This window comes from Doryrhamphus excisus, chromosome 4 (assembly GCF_030265055.1).
Source record: "Doryrhamphus excisus isolate RoL2022-K1 chromosome 4, RoL_Dexc_1.0, whole genome shotgun sequence".
NCBI lineage: Eukaryota > Metazoa > Chordata > Actinopteri > Syngnathiformes > Syngnathidae > Doryrhamphus > Doryrhamphus excisus.
Window position 1 is genome coordinate 15,787,848 of NC_080469.1, and position 18,021 is coordinate 15,805,868.

Sequence of the window (18,021 nt, forward strand, 5' to 3'; positions counted from 1 at the left end):
CTAACCACTCGTGCAGCATTTTCCAAATACAAACACCCTTAATTAATTAAAAGCAACAATTGGGTTTAGTGGGCGGCTTGCTTATGTGGCAGCTGTTAGGTTAGTATTAGTGACTTTTGTCTCTTTGTTGTTTTCATACTACTCTATTATGACCATACATGTTTTCCCTAACATAAAGCATCATACAGGGGCTACTAACTGTGTCTATCCTCTGCTACAGGTGAGGTCTTTCACCCTTTTTGTGACCCATTACCCTCCCCTGTGTGAGCTGGAGAGGTTGTATCCACAACATGTGGCCAACTATCACATGTCCTTCCTCCTTAATGAGCCTGATGGGGCCACTGACAGAGACGGTATGTGTGTCTATACGCTGTATGTGCATTAAGATGACACGGTGAGTTCAGTATAGAACTGACTAATATTTTTGCACAAGATTCCTAAAACACAGGATATTTGATAAGCGCTCTTACAGTAGGTCCTCAAAACTACAGAAGGATTTTTGCTTTAGTTTAGGTATTTATTTATGACTATATTAGCCATTTGGTTTGTGAAGATATGACAGAGCCTTGCATTATTTTATACAAATTATGAATAACAGTGAAGGGAAAAGTCCAGCCCCCACGGCTTTCTGAAAACAATGTAGTTGAATAGACTTGCTATATGTTATGACTTGGTTGCAGGAGAAGTGGTTCGGCCAGAGTTCATCACCTTCCTCTACCAGCTAAGCGAAGGAGCTGCAGGGCGGAGCTACGGCCTGAATGTCGCCTGCCTGGCTGACATCCCAAAATCAATACTACACACTGCAGCGCTCAAAGCCCGAGAGATGGAGGACACGGTCTACCGGCGAAGGTCAGCACACACACACAGCCATTGTTCCTTACAGGAAAGTCCTTCCAATGGAAACATTAAATTAAAATGTGATGATGCAGTTAATCAAAGCTTAAATACTTATAACCCTTAATTATCCTCCTTTCTTTGTCCCAGTTGATGAAAATGTATATTAAGTTGCAATTTTAACCCTTTAAAGGCCCTTTAAAGGCCAGTATGTTTATTTTAATAGAAAAAAATCATCATCAAAACACCAAAAACTTATGTGTCATTCAGTTGAGTGCATCTTCTTTGGTGTCTCAGTGAGTTACGTGATGGGCATGAAAGACGATTGCTAGCTTGCGTTAAAGGTGGGTGCAGGATCCAATTGTCTTTCATCTTGGTCAATAATCCAAACCCACCAAGTCTTCTTATTAAGTCATTCTGACATCCGAGTGTCCTGAGGATGAATTCACAGCAGCCCCAGTGATGCTAAATCTAGTATTTATGTAAGGTTTAACACTGAAATGAATCAGATTTAATCGTCGTGCCCACCATTCTGAACCAGAAATCATGCATAATATTCCTGGAATGTCTTTGTGTTTGTGTCCTGAAAGCTTTGTTTATTTCCGTCATTATTCAGAATGTACTTTTAAAGCTACATACACACACTATGGCATGTTCCCATTTAGGGTTTACTAAAAGTACTTTAAGAGAAGAAGCGAACTAACAGGCACTTTCTTCTAACGAAAATATCATTGGTTGATGATATCAAATGTCAGCTTCCTACCTTTTCCCCCCTCCTAAGACACTTGTGTCTGTGTGAATGCTCACATCACTTAATCCTCGCTATATGAAATGTCCATCCAACACACACACACACACCCTGACATGCCTCCTCGTCGGTAATCCTTCCTATATGAAATGTTTGTACTTGAAACTGGGAATACATGACACAGAGTGCCTTTAGCTGCTGTTCATACTGTATGTGAAAGTGAGTGTAAGCTTAATGCCCTGTGTTGTTTTTGTCTCTCTAGGAAGAACAAGAAGTTACTGTCAGAGCTTTGGAGCATCACTGATAAATCCTCTCTCACAGAGTGGCTACAGTCTAACTCCTGACACCGACTAAATACACCATCAGGACATAGATTTGCACATTATACAGAAGCAAAAGTGTGTTTTTTTCTGTAGCATTAATATGATGTTGTCTTCAAGTAAACAAATATTGTAAACGTGCACAAAGGATAGTGGCATTTTCTTGAAATCCTTCAAATACCAGATCATTCTTGGAGCTTTAGGGCATAGATGTCCAAACTTTTTCCACGATGGCTGCATCAAAGGGCGCATGGAGCCCATTTTGATATTTGAAAGCGTTCTAGCCAATGAGGAATTGCTAACATGTTAAATTTAAAAACAGACTGCAACTGTTATACTAAACATGTTATTTATGGCTGTCAAATAATTACAAATTTTAATAAAATTAATCATGATTAATCACCATGTCCCACGATGCGGGAAAGATGCCAATTTCTGCTGTATTTTATGAACAGAACGTTTGTATGTAATTCGTATGTATTAACAGCTCCAAATGAACTGAACATTTAAATCAAGTTAAAAGATGCCACCCATGTATTTGCCTAGGCTAGTCTCCTCAATAAAAACATAACGTTTGAATCACACTTAATCACACTACATAATTTTGAGCAATGTGGGTTGCATTCAAAAACACCACTGTCACGCTGCGCTGTGACATGTGCTTTTACCTTGTGTTTCTTTTTGGGGGTACGTCCGGGTTTTGTTGTTATTTAGACCCTTACTGCTCTCTTTGTGCATCTGCAGATGTGGACCTCCCTTGAGTCGGGCGGAGCTACCTGACGGGCGCAGCTATTGCCAATCGTCCTCATTTCCGGTCTCCTTCTTAAGGCACTGAGCTGCGGCAGGAGGGTGCTGGATTATTCCTTTGTGGACGTGACAGAACAGCTCCTAGCTGTTGCCCTTCTCCTGTGCCCCTCCAGCGCTGCTCACGCCTCAGCCACGCACCCTCCTACCCGTCCGGCAGAACAGGTGTTGTGCCGAGTTTTGCATGCCTGCCGGAATATGCATCCACCTCGCGGGAGCGCGCACGCTCAGTTAAAACCGAAAATATGTGACGCTGCGGGGTTTTTTCGCCACAGGACTTCAGATTAACGAAGACATACCTTTTGTCTGTTTTATCAGTTACTATGAGATACCTAAAGCACACAGTATATGAAAACTTCGATTTATTGGCTTGGTATTTGTTAGGTATGTCAAGCATTTGACGCATGCGTATTCAGGAATACGGTGAGTGGAGCGGGTTAGACATTTACAATGTAATTGTGGCGCTTTGTAACACATTTCTTCCGCCATTTAGGTATTTCTGCATAACTAATGACAAATATGAAATGTGGAAGTATTTACCTATTCATTTTGTGGCCAAGAGCTGACGTAATTTCAATGAGGCATGAATGAGGCATGATGCAACAGTCGATCTCACCCGTTTGACATACTTTGGACTGTAAAATGAAAAATAAAAGTGTTGAACTTGGGGGCTCCACTCATTCATTCATTATGTGGCAACACAATGGTTATTTGGTGAATTTTAAATTCCCCATCAACAAATATGGGTGCATGCATTCTATGGCAGGGCAGATTTTTGACCTGCCAAGATTTGCATCCACCCCTATTTGGGCTGAGATCACTTCTACATGTCTATAGTTCACATGATTTACTTTAAAGACATCCACCTATCATGTGGACTTCATCTTTGGACCAAAAAAGTTTCCCATCAGCAAATAGGGGGTGCATGCATTTTATGGCAGGGCGGATTTTGACCTGCCGAGATTTGCATGCACCCCCTATTTGGACTAAGATGAGTTCTACATGTCTATCATTTGAACAAAAAAGTTCCCCAATAGGAAATATGGGGTGCATGCATTCTACAGTGGGTGGATTTTGACCTGCCGAGATTTGCATGCACCCCCCACTTGGACCAGTATAACTGCTACATGTCTATAGTTCACATTATTGACTTTAAAGACATCCATCTCTCATGTGGACGTCATCATTTGAAAAAAAAAGTTCCCATATTGGAAATATGGGGTGCATGCATTTTACGGCAGGGCGGATTTTGTGCCTGCCGAGATTTGCATGCACCCCCTATTTGGACTAAGATAACTTCTACATGTCTATAGTTCACATTATTTACTTTAAAGACATCCCTCTCTCATGTGGACTTCATCTTTGAACCAAAAAAGTTCCCATATTGGAAATATGGGGTGCATGCATTTTACGGCAGGGCAGATTTTTGACCTGCCGAGATTTGCATCCACCCCTATTTGGACTAGGATAACTTCTACATGTCTATAGTTCACATGATTTACTTTAAAGACATCCATCTCTCATGTGGACTTCATCATTTGAACAAAAAAGTTCCCTAACAGCAAATATGGGGTGCATGCATTTTACGGCAGGGCGGATTTTTGACCTGCCGAGATTTGCATGCACCCCCTATTTGGACTAAGATAACTTCTACATGCCTATAGTTCACATGATTTACTTTAAAGACATCCATCTCTCATGTGGACTTCATCTTTTGACCAAAAAAGTTCCCTAACAGCAAATATGGGGTGCATGCATTTTATGGCAGGGCGGATTTTGTGCGCCATGGATGTCTTTAAAGTAAATCATGTGAACTATAGACATGTAGAAGTGATCTCAGCCCAAATAGGGGTGGATGCAAATCTCGGCAGGTCAAAAATCTGCCCTGCCATAGAATGCATGCACCCATATTTGCTGATGGGGAATTTAAAATTCACCAAATAACCATTGTGTTGCCACATAATGAATGAATGAGTGGAGCCCCCAAGTTCAACACTTTTATTTTTCATTTTACAGTCCAAAGTATGTCAAACGGGTGAGATCGACTGTTGCATCATGCCTCATTCATGCCTCATTGAAATTACGTCAGCTCTTGGCCACAAAATGAATAGGTAAATACTTCCACATTTCATATTTGTCATTAGTTATGCAGAAATACCTAAATGGCGGAAGAAATGTGTTACAAAGCGCCACAATTACATTGTAAATGTCTAACCCGCTCCAATCACCGTATTCCTGAATACGCATGCGTCAAATGCTTGACATACCTAACAAATACCAAGCCAATAAATCGAAGTTTTCATATACTGTGTGCTTTAGATGTTTCATAGTAAATGATAAAGGAGACACAAAGTATAATATCTTCATTATCGTGAAGTCCTGTGGCCAAAAAACCCCGCAGCGTCACGTATTTTCGGTTTTAACTGAGCGTGCGCGCTCCCGCGAGGTGGATGCAAAATCCGGCAGGCATGCAAAACTCGGCAGAACAGGTGTAGCCCGCTGGCCTCTAAGACTGCTCACTGTTTCTCCTGGTAATTTGTGTTGTGCCTGCGTGCACTCTGTCACGGAGCCCCCTCTTTTCTGCTCCGTCGCCTTTAGTTAATTGTGTCTCACTCATCTGGACTATTAAATCTACTAGACCTTACCTGAGCCTGCTGTGTCCTGCATCCTGGGATCCGACCTCTGACGTCCGAAGTCCTGACAACCTAGGATTTTCTGGGATTTCCATGCATACTTAAATGCAACAAATTGTACTTCCACAATTAAGAGTTACGTTAGTGACAGATAAAAATATACACATACTGTTTTTCTTTGTCTTTTTACTTATTTAAACCACACATACACACATAATAAAGGCATTGTGATTTTCGGAGTGTCAGTGAATGCACCTCACTGTCGCGTGAGGAAGTTTCGTTCCTAGCAAGAGCTGACTAGAGACGTGTTTGTGATACATACTGAATATGATGTTGGAATTTCTCTGCTGTTGCTGTGTTCAGGTCAGAATACTTTTATTAAAGAGGGGCAGACTCTGCGGGGACGCTGGTGTGGCTCTGTCATAGCAGAGATGTGGCTTGACATGATGCGCATGCGCTCATGACACTTAGCATTATTTATTAGCGTTATTAGCATCAATTTATCAACGTTTTTAGCCTTTTATGTTTTTTTTTGTTAAATTTGGTAAATGTGCCCAATTTAAAAAAAATGTACGGCAGGTTGCAAATGGCCCCGGAGCCGAACTTTGGACTCCACAATGACTTACACTTCAATTGCAGTCAGCACTGATTCAAATGTGAGTTTATTTTAGTGTTCTCTTTACAGCCTGCATGCCAGCCAAGCGTATTATAATTAGTATCAATATATCTCACTTTTTTTCTTTACTTATTTTTGTCATTTTCTTGTTCAGTTTCATTTTTTGGAAAATACTGCAGGCTGCAAATGACCCATGAGCTGCACTTTGGACAACAATGCTTTAGGGTGCTGAGGTAATGCAACTTTTTTCGTGTGCAATACCATCCCTACGCGGCTTGGTATGGTTTTATCCAAGAGGAGACAGAGGGCAGCAAGAAAATGAACCGCTGCAGCCAAGTGGACACAGTGGCCTATAATACAACAGCGTCCAGAAGGATGACACAGCAACATGGTAAGCTAACATGAGCATGTGTGTTTATTATGTGATTTGCTTATAGGTTCCATAATTACAAAAATGAATGCTGCAACAACAGCAAGCCATCACTGGTTGTTTGTCTATAATCGCCCTGCTATTGGCTAGCGACTGGTCGATTGTGTACCCCACCCCTCATCCCAAGTCAGCTGGGATAGGCTCCAGCATACCCCTAGGACCCTTGTGAGTATAAGCGGCATAGAAAATGGATGGATGGATGCTTTGAAATGCAAAACATTTACCTCCTAGTATTACAGCATCCTTATCTTCCACTTCACACGTAGTCAGAGCCTCACCGCTCAAGGGATGTCATGCAATCACAGAGTAAAAGTTGTGGTTCGCGACAGGTTCTCTTTTGTTTTTCCTCAGACAAAAACACTTACTGAACTTTTCTTGCATGTCTCAGCATTCTCACACAATATTTGAGCATGTTGCAATTTCTAGTTTCTAGTTATTATTCCTCCTCTCTTTATTTTATTGCTCAACAGAAGCGAAAAACAAAATGTGTGGCTCGTCCGGGATTATTGTTCTTATTATTATTGTTTTTCCGCTTCACAGTTTTCCAGTGCAGCAGTATATCTCTCAATGGATTGCAGAGACAACGGCGTACTAAATTTGTGGCTTGGCTCAGAACAGGTGAGATGTTATTAATTTTTTTTTGTAGTCTGTGCCGAAATATATTGGACTTTCTCTGATCATAGACAAAAAAAACAATGATATTGGTTATGGTCTTTTGACACATCTAATCATATTTCTACTCATCCATGATAGCACTCATAATTGTTTATTTGCATAGTATCTGGTGGATTGCTTTACTGTATGTCTTGATGTACCATATGCAGTATGTCACAAAAGTGAGCACATCCCTCACATTCCAGGAACAATTGTATTACTTCGAAACTACGATTATACTATATTACTATTACTACTACTTAAACTTGAATATACTTTAGAGTAGTCCCTGTAGTCTGGTCCACAGGTGCTCGGTTGGGTTCAGGTCTGAAACCTGTCATCTTGGAGGTGTGCATGGACTCATTATCATGTTTCAAAACTGCCATGCCGCCCAATATCCCGAGGGAGGGGGTCATGCTGTGCTTCACAATGTCACAGTTTATGTTTTCATCAAGAAACCGCAGCTCCCCAGTGATGGCAAAACTCATGCATAGGAGTGTAACGGTACATGTATTCATATCCGAATTTTGGGGGGGGGTACAGAAGAGAGGTATTCATATCGTTACACCCCAGATCATGATGCAGCCATGACCCCCATGCTTGACTGTATGCTGCCAGCTATTTAGACTAATGGTTGTGTGTTGACTCATTTTCAGTGGGTAGTAAATCTATACTGCTTTACAAACCATACACTGGCTACTCTAAAGTACAGCTTATTCTTGAATAAAAATGGTTGCTTATATATGATTGTTACTTTTGAGATAATGCCATCCATCCACCCATTTTCTATTGCGTTTATCCGCACTAGGGTTATGGGTATGCTGGAGCCTATCCCAGCTGTCTTCGGGCGAGAGGCGGTGTCCACTCTGGACTGGTTGTGAGATAATATATTTCATTAAATGCCATATATAAATAATGATGCATATGTTTACACTGCGCTACACGGCGGCCGAGTGGTTAGCGCGAGGAGACCCTAGTTCAATTCCACCCATGGCCATTTCTGTGTGGAGTTTGCATGTTCTCCCCGTGCATGCGTGGGTTTTCTCCGGGTACTCCGGTTTCCTCCCACATTCCAAAAACATGCTAGGTTAATTGGCGACTCCAAATTGTCCATAGGTATGAATGTGAGTGTGAATGATTGTTTTTTCTATATGTGCCCTGTGATTGGCTGGCGACCAGTCCAGGGTGTACCTCGCCTCTCACCTGAAGACAGCTGGGATAGGCTCCAGCACCCCCGCGACCCTTGTGAGGATAAGTGTTAGAAAATGAATAAATGTTTACACTGGGGCTACGCGGCAGACGAGTGGTTAGCGCTAGGAGAACCTAGTTCAATTCTACCCTTGGCCATTTCTGTGTGGAGTTTGCATGTTCTCCCTGTGCATGCGTGTTTTTTCTCCGGGTACTCCGGTTTCCTCCCACATTCCAAAAACATGCTAGGTTAATTGGCCACTCCAAGGTTAATTGTTTGTCTATATGTGCCCTGTGATTGGCTGGCGACCAGTCCAGGGTGTACCCCGCTTCTCACCCAAAGACAGCTGGGATAGGCTCCAGCACCCCCGCAACCCTGGTGAGGATAAGCGGTAGAAAATGAATGAATGAATGAATGTTTACACTGGCAAAGTTTGGCCACATTACAAATTATGTCGGTAGCATTCCTATCAGAAGTCCAATTGGATTTTTTAATTTTTTTTTTATTTTAGGGACAGCATCCCCTCTAGTTACTGTGGAGGATTTATAGCTAAAATGACTAACGAGGTCGTTAATAATATATAAACACATACACTCCTCCAGTAACTTCTCTTTTTAGTATGAGTGTGAGCGTCATTTGCTGAGGAGAACCGACAGAGAGGGCGGTGCTTGTGAGAATGTGTATGTGCGTGTTTGTGCATGAGAGAGTTGACTATGGTCAAAGCCGATTAGCGCTTATCTCCGCTGTCATTCTATCCTCGTCCTCTTGAGGCTTCTCCTCACACACACACGCACAAAACACACGCAGTCGCGCGTTTTCTCCAACACCATTTAAGTTCTGAATGAGCACCATGGATTCCCCTCAAGCGTCTCTCCACATGAGGATCTCCGCGGACGCAGCGCTTCCGCCGGCTGGACAACTTTTACGCGCGGCTCTGCCCTTCTGAGTCCGGTGGAGAAAAAAAAACTTTGACACGAACATGGCCAAGCGGTGAAAACGAAGAAGAAGAAGCAGATCTTCGGAGTGGTCAAAATGCAGAAGAGCGTGCGTTACAACGAAGGCCATGCGCTTTTTCTGTCTGCCGTGGCGCGTAAAGAGGGCACCAAGCGCGGCTACCTGAGTAAGAAGACGGCCGAGAACAGCCGCTGGCACGACAAGTTCTTCGCCCTCTACCAGAATGTTCTCTTCTACTTCGACAACGAGCAGAGCGCCCGCCCAGCTGGGATTTACCTGTTGGAAGGGTGCACCTGCGAGCGCACACCGGCACCCAAAATGTCCACCACTGGGAAAGAAGCCTTGGAGAAACAGGTGGGACATTTTATCAGAAGACACGCTTCATCTATAAACACCAAAAGTATGCAAATCTCTAACTCAGTTCCCTTCAATTTAATCCAATGTGTAAAAGTATTGTATGGCATAAACGCATAAAACATCAGGACAATAATTTTTTATATTTGAATGGTTGTAGTTTGCAATGGTGCAACAATTCACTGCATCATGCTACTCTTTTTATATCAGTGTGATGTAGTACCCTTTATAATAAACATTGTTTTATCCCAAAAGTGAGCTTTATTATCATTAGCAAGCCAGAATATGTGTGGTGTTGACTCATTAGCTTGTGTGGGTGTGCCTAATGTCTACATGCTTCATTTTGCCTCCTTACGGCCATATAAAGTTGCAGAATCCCGCAGAAGCACAATTTGATATCATCCCTGCAGTGTCAAACAACTCCTCCCTGCAGGTGATCCTCCTCCAAGGGCAAGCATTGGTGTTCCTCTGTGTTGCAGTATAGACGCTGAATTTGCTTATAACTGCACAGCTGAAGGTGAAGACTGTGGCACACTGTCAGCTGCTCAAGGCAGCAAGCAACAAGTAGATTTAGTGCTGAATGCGGACTAGAAGATCACATCAACTCCTTCATATTTGGTTTTTGTGGCTCTTTGAGTTTAATTTCCAACTGCTAAACAAAGCGTCATGCTAAAGTGTGTGGCGCATGATTAAAGCAGTCATAGGCGAGGATTTTAATGTGTTGGATGCTGCCTCTTCTGCATTGTTGTTGTTGCTAGGGCTTATATCCATCGCTGGTGCGCTTTGTCAGCATTATTGAGGGCAATCTATTGGGCAGGTTTTTTAGTGACTAAAGAGTGAATGTCTAAACAAAATGAATTGTCAGTAGAAAAAAAAAAACAAAGAATATACTTAAAAATGCACACTCAGCAAAAACAGTTGATTTTACTTGTGAACTCAAAGATGTACAGGTGTGCCTTAGATTGGCCACAGTAAAATGCCACTCCAAAATGAGCAGTTTTAATTTTAACTTACTATTGATGCAACTTCCTGAATATCCTGCCGAGCTGACCCTTTGAATTGAGTTGTGGACTCCTATAGAGCAGCTATACACACAATAACCCGAACAGAAAACATTTTAGATCTTCCAGAATCTGCACCTATTCCAGCTGTATTTCCTTTTATTCTTTGTGCTTCCTGCCAAAATGGTCTGTTTTAATTTTTTCCACCCACCGCCCTGCCTCCGGGCATGCCCACTGTGCTATGACTGGTCACACGCCCCAAAGTGCTTCCTAACTATGAACCATATAAGGAAGTCCGCCCCTCTGTGACATCACAAAGGAGCAGTTTTACCACGCCTTTTGAAACCGAGTGTTTTGAGCCATCACAAACTACTCACTTCACGGTACACGGATTTACCGCATTTTCTGTCACAGGCTTTGTCGGTTCCTGCGTGGCAGGTTGTTTATGTTCCCTTTTTCGAGGTTTAGTTTCTGTTAGGATGCTGTTATTTTTGTATTCACTTCCTGCTTTGAGATTATCACCCAAACCTGTTTCTAATTATGCCTATTTAGTTCAGGTGTGCACGGTACCCTTTTGTTGGATCATTGTCGTTTTGTGTATGCATGCTTCGTGCGTGCCTGTGACTTTTGTTTTCTTGCCGCATTGCATGTACTATTAAATATACTTTTTTTACCTGCTTTCCTGCTCTCTGCATCCTCGGGGTCAAGCCACTATCCAAAAGCTCAGACGTGATATTTTGTCTTACATATTTGTCATTTCTTCATTGGTGTTGCTGTCATTGTAACACTAATCCATGTTTTTGCTCCGTGTAGCGTACTCATTTGAGCTGAAGTGAACCAAACTGCACCAGAGTTCACTTGCAAGTGGACCAACACCCATCCCTCAAATGGTCTTGGTCCGCATGGTCCACGGGTGATCGTATTCGCACTTGACCAAGCACACAGAACTAGCAAAGAAAACACATCAGAGTTGCTTTTAACCAAACCAAACATGACAAGCATGAACTAATACTGCATGTTTATAAATGTGGCTGTATCATACTGAGAGATGTCATTAATATTGTGGTAAAGTAGTTCCAGTGAGGGCTGCACGGCGGACGAGTGGTTAGCGCGCAGACCTTACAGCTAGGAGACCTGAGTTCAATTTCACCCTTGGCCATCTCTGTGTGGAGTTTGCATGTTCTCCCCATGCATGCATGGGTTTTCTCCGGGTACTCCGGTTTCTTCCCACATTCCAAAAACATGCTTTGTTAATTGGCGACTCCAAATTGCCCATTGGTATGAAAGTGAGTGTTGTTGTTTGTCTATATGTGCCCTGTGATTGGCTGGCGACCAGTCCAGGGTGTACCCCCCCTCTCGCCCCAAGACAGCTGGAATAGGCTCCAGCACCCCCGCGACCCTCGTGATGATAAGCGGTAGAAAATGAATGAATGAATAGTTCCAGTGAAGAAGTGCAGAGAATGAGCATTGTTATCTCTGAAAATACCATTGATTAGCTTACCTAATATGGTCAGTGAGGGAGATTCAGCATTAGTCTCATTGCCTTGCAACATTGCGTTTTTACAAACTTCAATTTCGAAATTCAAGGATATTTTCAATAATGTGCTTTTTTTTAAAAACACAGTATTAGTACTCTGATATGAGCAAGCTCTCCCCCATCCTGCCTCGCTTTTGCACTACAGCTGTGACGCTTAATTAGGGTTATTTTCAATCTGCCTTAAGCTGAAAGCATGTGTGCTGCCACACGTACAGTACATAGCCTTGCACTCAGAAATCATAAAGCAACTAATTACGATGATGTTTCCTTTATATACCTATAAAAAAGGATGATTGCCAACTTTTAGGGATTGTTTTAGTGTGCATCCTGCAGCATAACACCCCCACAGTGAGCCACGATGCAATGCACACAGCCTACCGCCTTCCCTGCACTCTGACAAAGATATAAACCCTTCAAATAATTTGGAGTGCATTCACACTGGTCTGAATGGTTTCCACAGCGACCGTGGAACAGCTATTCGATCACCAGTGCGCTCCCAGTTGTGCTTTGTGTACTCACACAAACACAAACTCCACGTTCTCCCTATGGTTGCATTGATTATTGATCACAGTAATAGGCAATTGCACAGCAAAAAATCACAGCAATTTTGATTACAACCCTTAGGGAGCGCCACAAATGTAAGTTCCAGTTGTGAAAAAAATGAGCACACTATGGGAATGTCCTTATGTCTTCATGTCTGGATATAGATTGATCTAAAGCGGTTTTATTCTTAGACAACGAGGTGATTTCAGTGGGTTAATACAGTGGGTGGGTGTGAGTTGGTGCAGGAGGAGGTGGGATGACACGACCAAATTTGGGGTGTGCATTCTCACCAGCTACAATATGGTTTGTAAATACACAGGACCTTTTTGCCAATAGATGGTAGTTACATGAGGTTTGGATGTTGAGACTGCTTTATCCCAGTCATGGGAATTATGTCAATTTTGGGACACACCAAAAAATGTCCAAAGCAAGAATTGCATTAAAAATGTATCCTTTCCAGAAATAATAATGCTGAGTTTTCATTAACACAGTCAGGTCGTCCCTTGCAGTTGGAACATTGTGCCCTCACTCCATTGCGGTTTTCAAAAACTAACGCTGTTTTGGGGTTGAATGTGGTCTATTATTACTATTAAAAATGCATATTTAAGCAAATTGCACATATTTATTGCCCAAATGTAGCATTTTCAAGCCTAGAAATGAACAAATATGAACAAAAATCTGTGACTTGTGTGAGCCTTTAAGAAGCAGGGCCTGGGAAGTGAGGTGCGTGACATCAGCTAGTACAGTTGACTGTTAGCAGGTTAGCAGTGTAGAGTGGCATTTCCTGTCTGAATGTTGACTGCATGAGTTAAGTAAGTGATTGAAGTGCAGTGTGAGTCTCTTAACCACAAACAGCAGCAGTAGAGTAGTATTCTACACAGGTCTCTAAGTTGTCAATGCTAATCGTATTTATGACTTATTTTCTATTGCATGTCTACTATATTGGGTGCTAATTAATGTCAAGAAGGCTGTAATAATGTTTAAAAAAACATTTAGAAAGTCATAAACAGATTTTCTATGCTCTAACTACAAAAATATTCAATTTCAGTAATATTGTAGTTGAACTGTAATGCATGGTATAACTATGTTGCAAAACTATGTTGCATGTTGGGCAACCGAGTGGTTAGCACGCAGGCCTCACAGCTAGGAGACCCGAGTTCAATTCCACCCTTAGCCATCTCTGTGCTGAGTTTGCATGTTCTCCCCGTGTATGCGTGGGTTTTCTCCGGGTACTCCGGTTTCCTCCCACATTCCAAAAACATGCTAGGTTAATTGGCGACTCCAAATTGTCCATAGGTATGAATGTGAGTGTGAATGGTTGTTTGTCTATATGTTCCCAGTGATTGGCTGGCGACCAGTCCAAGGTGTACCCCGCCTCTTGCAGGAAGGCAGCTGGGATAGGCTCTGGCACCATCCGCGACCCTAGATCGAAAATGAATGAATGAATGAATGAATGTTGCCTCCCAGTTTTTAAAGACTGTGTCCATCTGTGGCACCCCCTATGGGTTGTGCTCATATTACTTTGGAAAACTGGGTCACATACATTTAATACAGATATCCTTGAATTTTCATTATCATTAACCAAATGATCAATGATTTATGTACAATCACTGGCCAAGTGTCACCTGTGTCTCATGTTTTGCTTAAGTTGATTTTTGCTGGTAGCCATGATGTTATACAATCAGTCTTGCTCAAATTACATACATACATATGCTTGTCAGTCCCCTAAATGTGTGTACCAAATTTTGTGGAGTTTTGACCAAGCACCTGAAAGTTACAGTACCGTGTCAGAAATATCAAGTCAATAAAACATTGCCGTTTAATAACAGCGCCACCATGTGGTTTATTCTTTCTGTGAATAATTGTACAGGCAAAAGGTGCATGTTTTGACAAATATTCACCCTCGCGTAAGCTATCTTACACAAAAAAAGCGTACATTGAATGATTGTATTGCTTAATACAGTACCAGCGTCCTTGAAAATGAACATAATTATCTCTGGTAATGTCTCTGATCTCTTGTTGCATGGTACTCATATAGTATGCCCTTTCATACCAGTGTATATATGATCTTCATACATAAACAGTATGACAGTAGTAGGGACCCAGTGGTTGATAACGCTCTGGGGGGCATGGAGTCTCTGCTAGTGTGATGTTAATGTTATCGCTGGAGCCGCTTGTATTTATTATAGCCACACAGAGCGGAGAGGTGGCACACCCTGTGAGGACTTCATGTGTCTTACAAGCTCATATGAAGAAGACAACACACAGTAAAGCAGATTTACTGGATTTAGGCAGCACTGCTGTTGCACTGGAAGAACAAAATCCTTTATGTGACATTTATGGACCCATAGTGGAAGATGCTTATAATGCTCCTGGCAATGTACAAACACAGCCAGTGTAAAATAGAAAATGAAGGAATAATAGCTTTAATATGTGCATTCAATGATGATGATAAAGGTTATATGGCATGATAAAAATGCAACTATTCTGTGTTTACAGTCTGAACATTTATTTTATACTGGATTGGAACTGCACTGTAGCTGTTCCTAAATTTTGGGATGCAACATTGATTGGTTTTGTTCATCATGTCCCTGCAGCATGTTAAAAAAAAAAATAGACTTTGTTGGCCTTGTGCAAGCCCAGCAGGGACCGAGGAGAGATAGAAGTCTGATCCAGAAGACTGGTGGGTGGGTTGGGGGAGGTGAGGGTGAGCCCACTCATTTGACGAGTCGAATGTTTGTTTGGTTTTTATTGCAAACTTGTGTTGTTTCTGATGTAACAACCAAATGGATGCTTATGATTTTCTTGTCATGTCAGGATTTAGCATGTACGACAAATCGGTGCTGCTTGATTATTTGTATTTTTTTTATCAGCCGCCTGATTTTAGTCATGCTTTATTCATGTATATGTTATTTATTTGAGAGAAAGTATTTTTTAAAATTATTGTAGTACATTATGAAGATTTTTTTTACATTCATTAGATTTTTTAAACATTTTGAAGCACTATAATATTTGAAATAATTAAATACAATTTTAGAGTAGAACCCTGCTGTTTTATGAATGTGAGTGTGAATGGTTGTTTATCTGTATGTGCCCTGTGATTGGCTGGCGACCAGTCCAGGGTGTACCCCGCCTCTTGCTCAAAGACAGCTGGGATAGGCTCCAGCACCGCGACCCTCTTGAGGAAAAGCGGTAGTAAATGAAAGAATGAACCCTGCTGTTTTTATGGGTTACATTCAAAGACTACCCACACCGATAAAAAAAAATACGTTATGTATGCCACTCAAATAAAGCCTTGCTTATGCGGCAACGTTGAGGCTCCTCCCCCTCCACACACCCCCCGGCTACCTTAATATTGAAATTCTACAATTTTGGATTTGCAATATAGGTGACTGTGTAATTATTAGATTAGTTTCAACTCCAATAATCCTACGTTTGTCTCTTCAGTTATCATAGATTGAAAAAGTAAGCTAACAAGCTAAATGCATTGAATCACAACCCAGATTTAAGACGTAAATATGCCTGACACATTTATGAAACATATTTTAAATCATCAAATGTAAAGGTACTCCCCACTAATGCATGACATGAATAAACAGATGGAATCGGATTCGCAGTCTAGCCTTTAGCCTGGTTCATATTATCAACAAATTGTTGTTACCTGCAGCCAGCATTTCCACGCTTTTATGCAAAACATTTAACTGATTTCATACTGCTATATTGATAGCGTGCACTTTTACAAAAAGGAGTTGAAAGTAAGGCCAAACATGTGAGACACGCATTGTCCCTATTAGTGTAGCGCCTCCTATCTTTTTAGCATCAGTGTGATGATGTATTGTGGTAAGTGAGCAAGACCATGTTTGCAAATTAGTGTTAATCTTGACTTAACTCAGGGCTGATTCACATGTCACTGACTCGTGTTGTATTTTAATCTGTCAACATCACCCTGAAATTGTGCGTTTCATAGGTTTTTTTTATATTTTATTGTAAAATGACTTAATTGCATGTCTTTTTGTGATAGCTATTTTGCTTATTATTCTACCTCAAGTAAGCAAAAAGGCCAACCACACTCAGTAAAACAAAAAAATAAAACGTTCTTCTTAGTCAAAATATCACCAACTGTAGAAGTCGGATATTTAATAATGCTCAGATTTCATTGTTTGCAGTGTTTGTCCTGCCACAAGTGGGCATAGCTAAATACTCTAATTAAAACCGGTGCATTGATTTACTTAACCTCAAAGAGGATGGAGCGTTAATTGGAAGCAGGCAATAACTGGAGAGAGGCTGAAATGTGAAAACTCATTACATATACATATTAGGGGTGTGAATCTCAGCACTGAGGATGATTCGATACACATCTCGATGCACTGCTAGCAATACGATACTTTAACGATACATGGAATTTTACGATGCGATACATCCTCTTCACGATGCGATACGATGCGATATGATACGATGCGATAATCATTTAGTTCACATCAATGCAATCTGATATAATATGGTGCAATAACAAAAAGTATTTGGCTTTATTCCTTACAGGCACTTGGTAGTAAATTCAACTAAAGTGCTCTTTGTCTTTTTTACTATGCACCACTTCTTGATCATTCTTTTTGCCATCTTGAAACAGCAACAACTTTCCTCACACTTTCTCATCGGCTATGCAATTACAATAGCAGTGGTTCAGTGGTGGAGTAAAACAATTAAACAATAATTACATATAATTAATTAAAAAATAAAGTACGCAGCAACAACAAAGTTAAAGTGACACTTTCAACAGTGCAATCAATGTTTGTTTATATTTGTGTCTGCAAAACATAATGCTAATATGAATGCACTCGGAGGTAGGCTAATACAGTAGTGAGGAGCAGAAAGTGGAAAACAACTTATACCCTTTTAAAATTGTTTCAAAATTCAGGAAGAAGCCAACTGCTCTGCTGTTGTCACCTGCTGTGCTGAACACTCGTTCGGGGGGTGGGCGGGCACTTGTTGCAGGGACGGACAAATAGCTCCTGGACAAGTTGGAAAACAGCGGAAGATCGTCGTGCTGCCGTTGCACGGCTTCTTAACACGGCATTCTTTACAAATGACGGATGTTTTGTCGAGATTTCCGCCGTTCTTTGAGAATCCGTAGTCTTTCCAAACATACCATTTAAACGTTGCAGATGGAGGTTAAAAATAGAAACTTCCTAGCTGCTGCTTGCATGCGAACGTTTTTGCTGTTTTACTAGTAGTTGTATGTGCCTCACGGCCTCTGTCCGTATTCAATACAAAACGAGAAATAATGATGGTACATTCATTGCAAAATGGCGCTTGAATCAGATTTTACCGATACCCACAAACGCATTGCGATGAATCTAGATTTCACCCGTCAATTGCATCCATACCCAGTAAATGAGCCGATGCA

General features: G+C 41.4%; 2 protein-coding genes across 6 annotated transcripts in view; both read left to right on the forward strand.

The window, feature by feature from the left end:
• Positions 1-3,376, forward strand: part of msh3 (mutS homolog 3 (E. coli)) — a 37,476-nt gene extending 34,100 nt beyond the window's left edge. The window contains exons 22-24 of one of the 2 annotated variants that reach the window (XM_058070970.1): positions 221-353; positions 681-849; positions 1,845-3,376. In XM_058070970.1, the coding sequence (XP_057926953.1) occupies positions 221-353; positions 681-849; positions 1,845-1,926 (384 nt within the window). In that variant the 3' untranslated portion in view covers positions 1,927-3,376. Of the gene's footprint in view, positions 1-220; positions 354-680; positions 850-1,844 lie in introns of those variants that run through there. The other variant, XM_058070973.1, reaches the window with a different exon arrangement.
• Positions 3,377-8,925: 5,549 nt separating this feature from the next.
• rasgrf2b (Ras protein-specific guanine nucleotide-releasing factor 2b) overlaps positions 8,926-18,021 on the forward strand; it is a 40,790-nt gene continuing 31,694 nt past the window's right edge. Inside the window, exon 1 of one of the 4 annotated variants that reach the window (XR_009129610.1) lies at positions 8,926-9,536. Coding sequence is in view for 3 of the 4 variants with exons in the window: in XM_058070931.1 (XP_057926914.1) it covers positions 9,261-9,536 (276 nt within the window). In the remaining variant the exon portion in view is untranslated. The remainder of the gene's footprint in view (positions 9,537-18,021) is intronic. The other 3 variants (XM_058070931.1, XM_058070932.1, XM_058070933.1) reach the window with 3 other exon arrangements.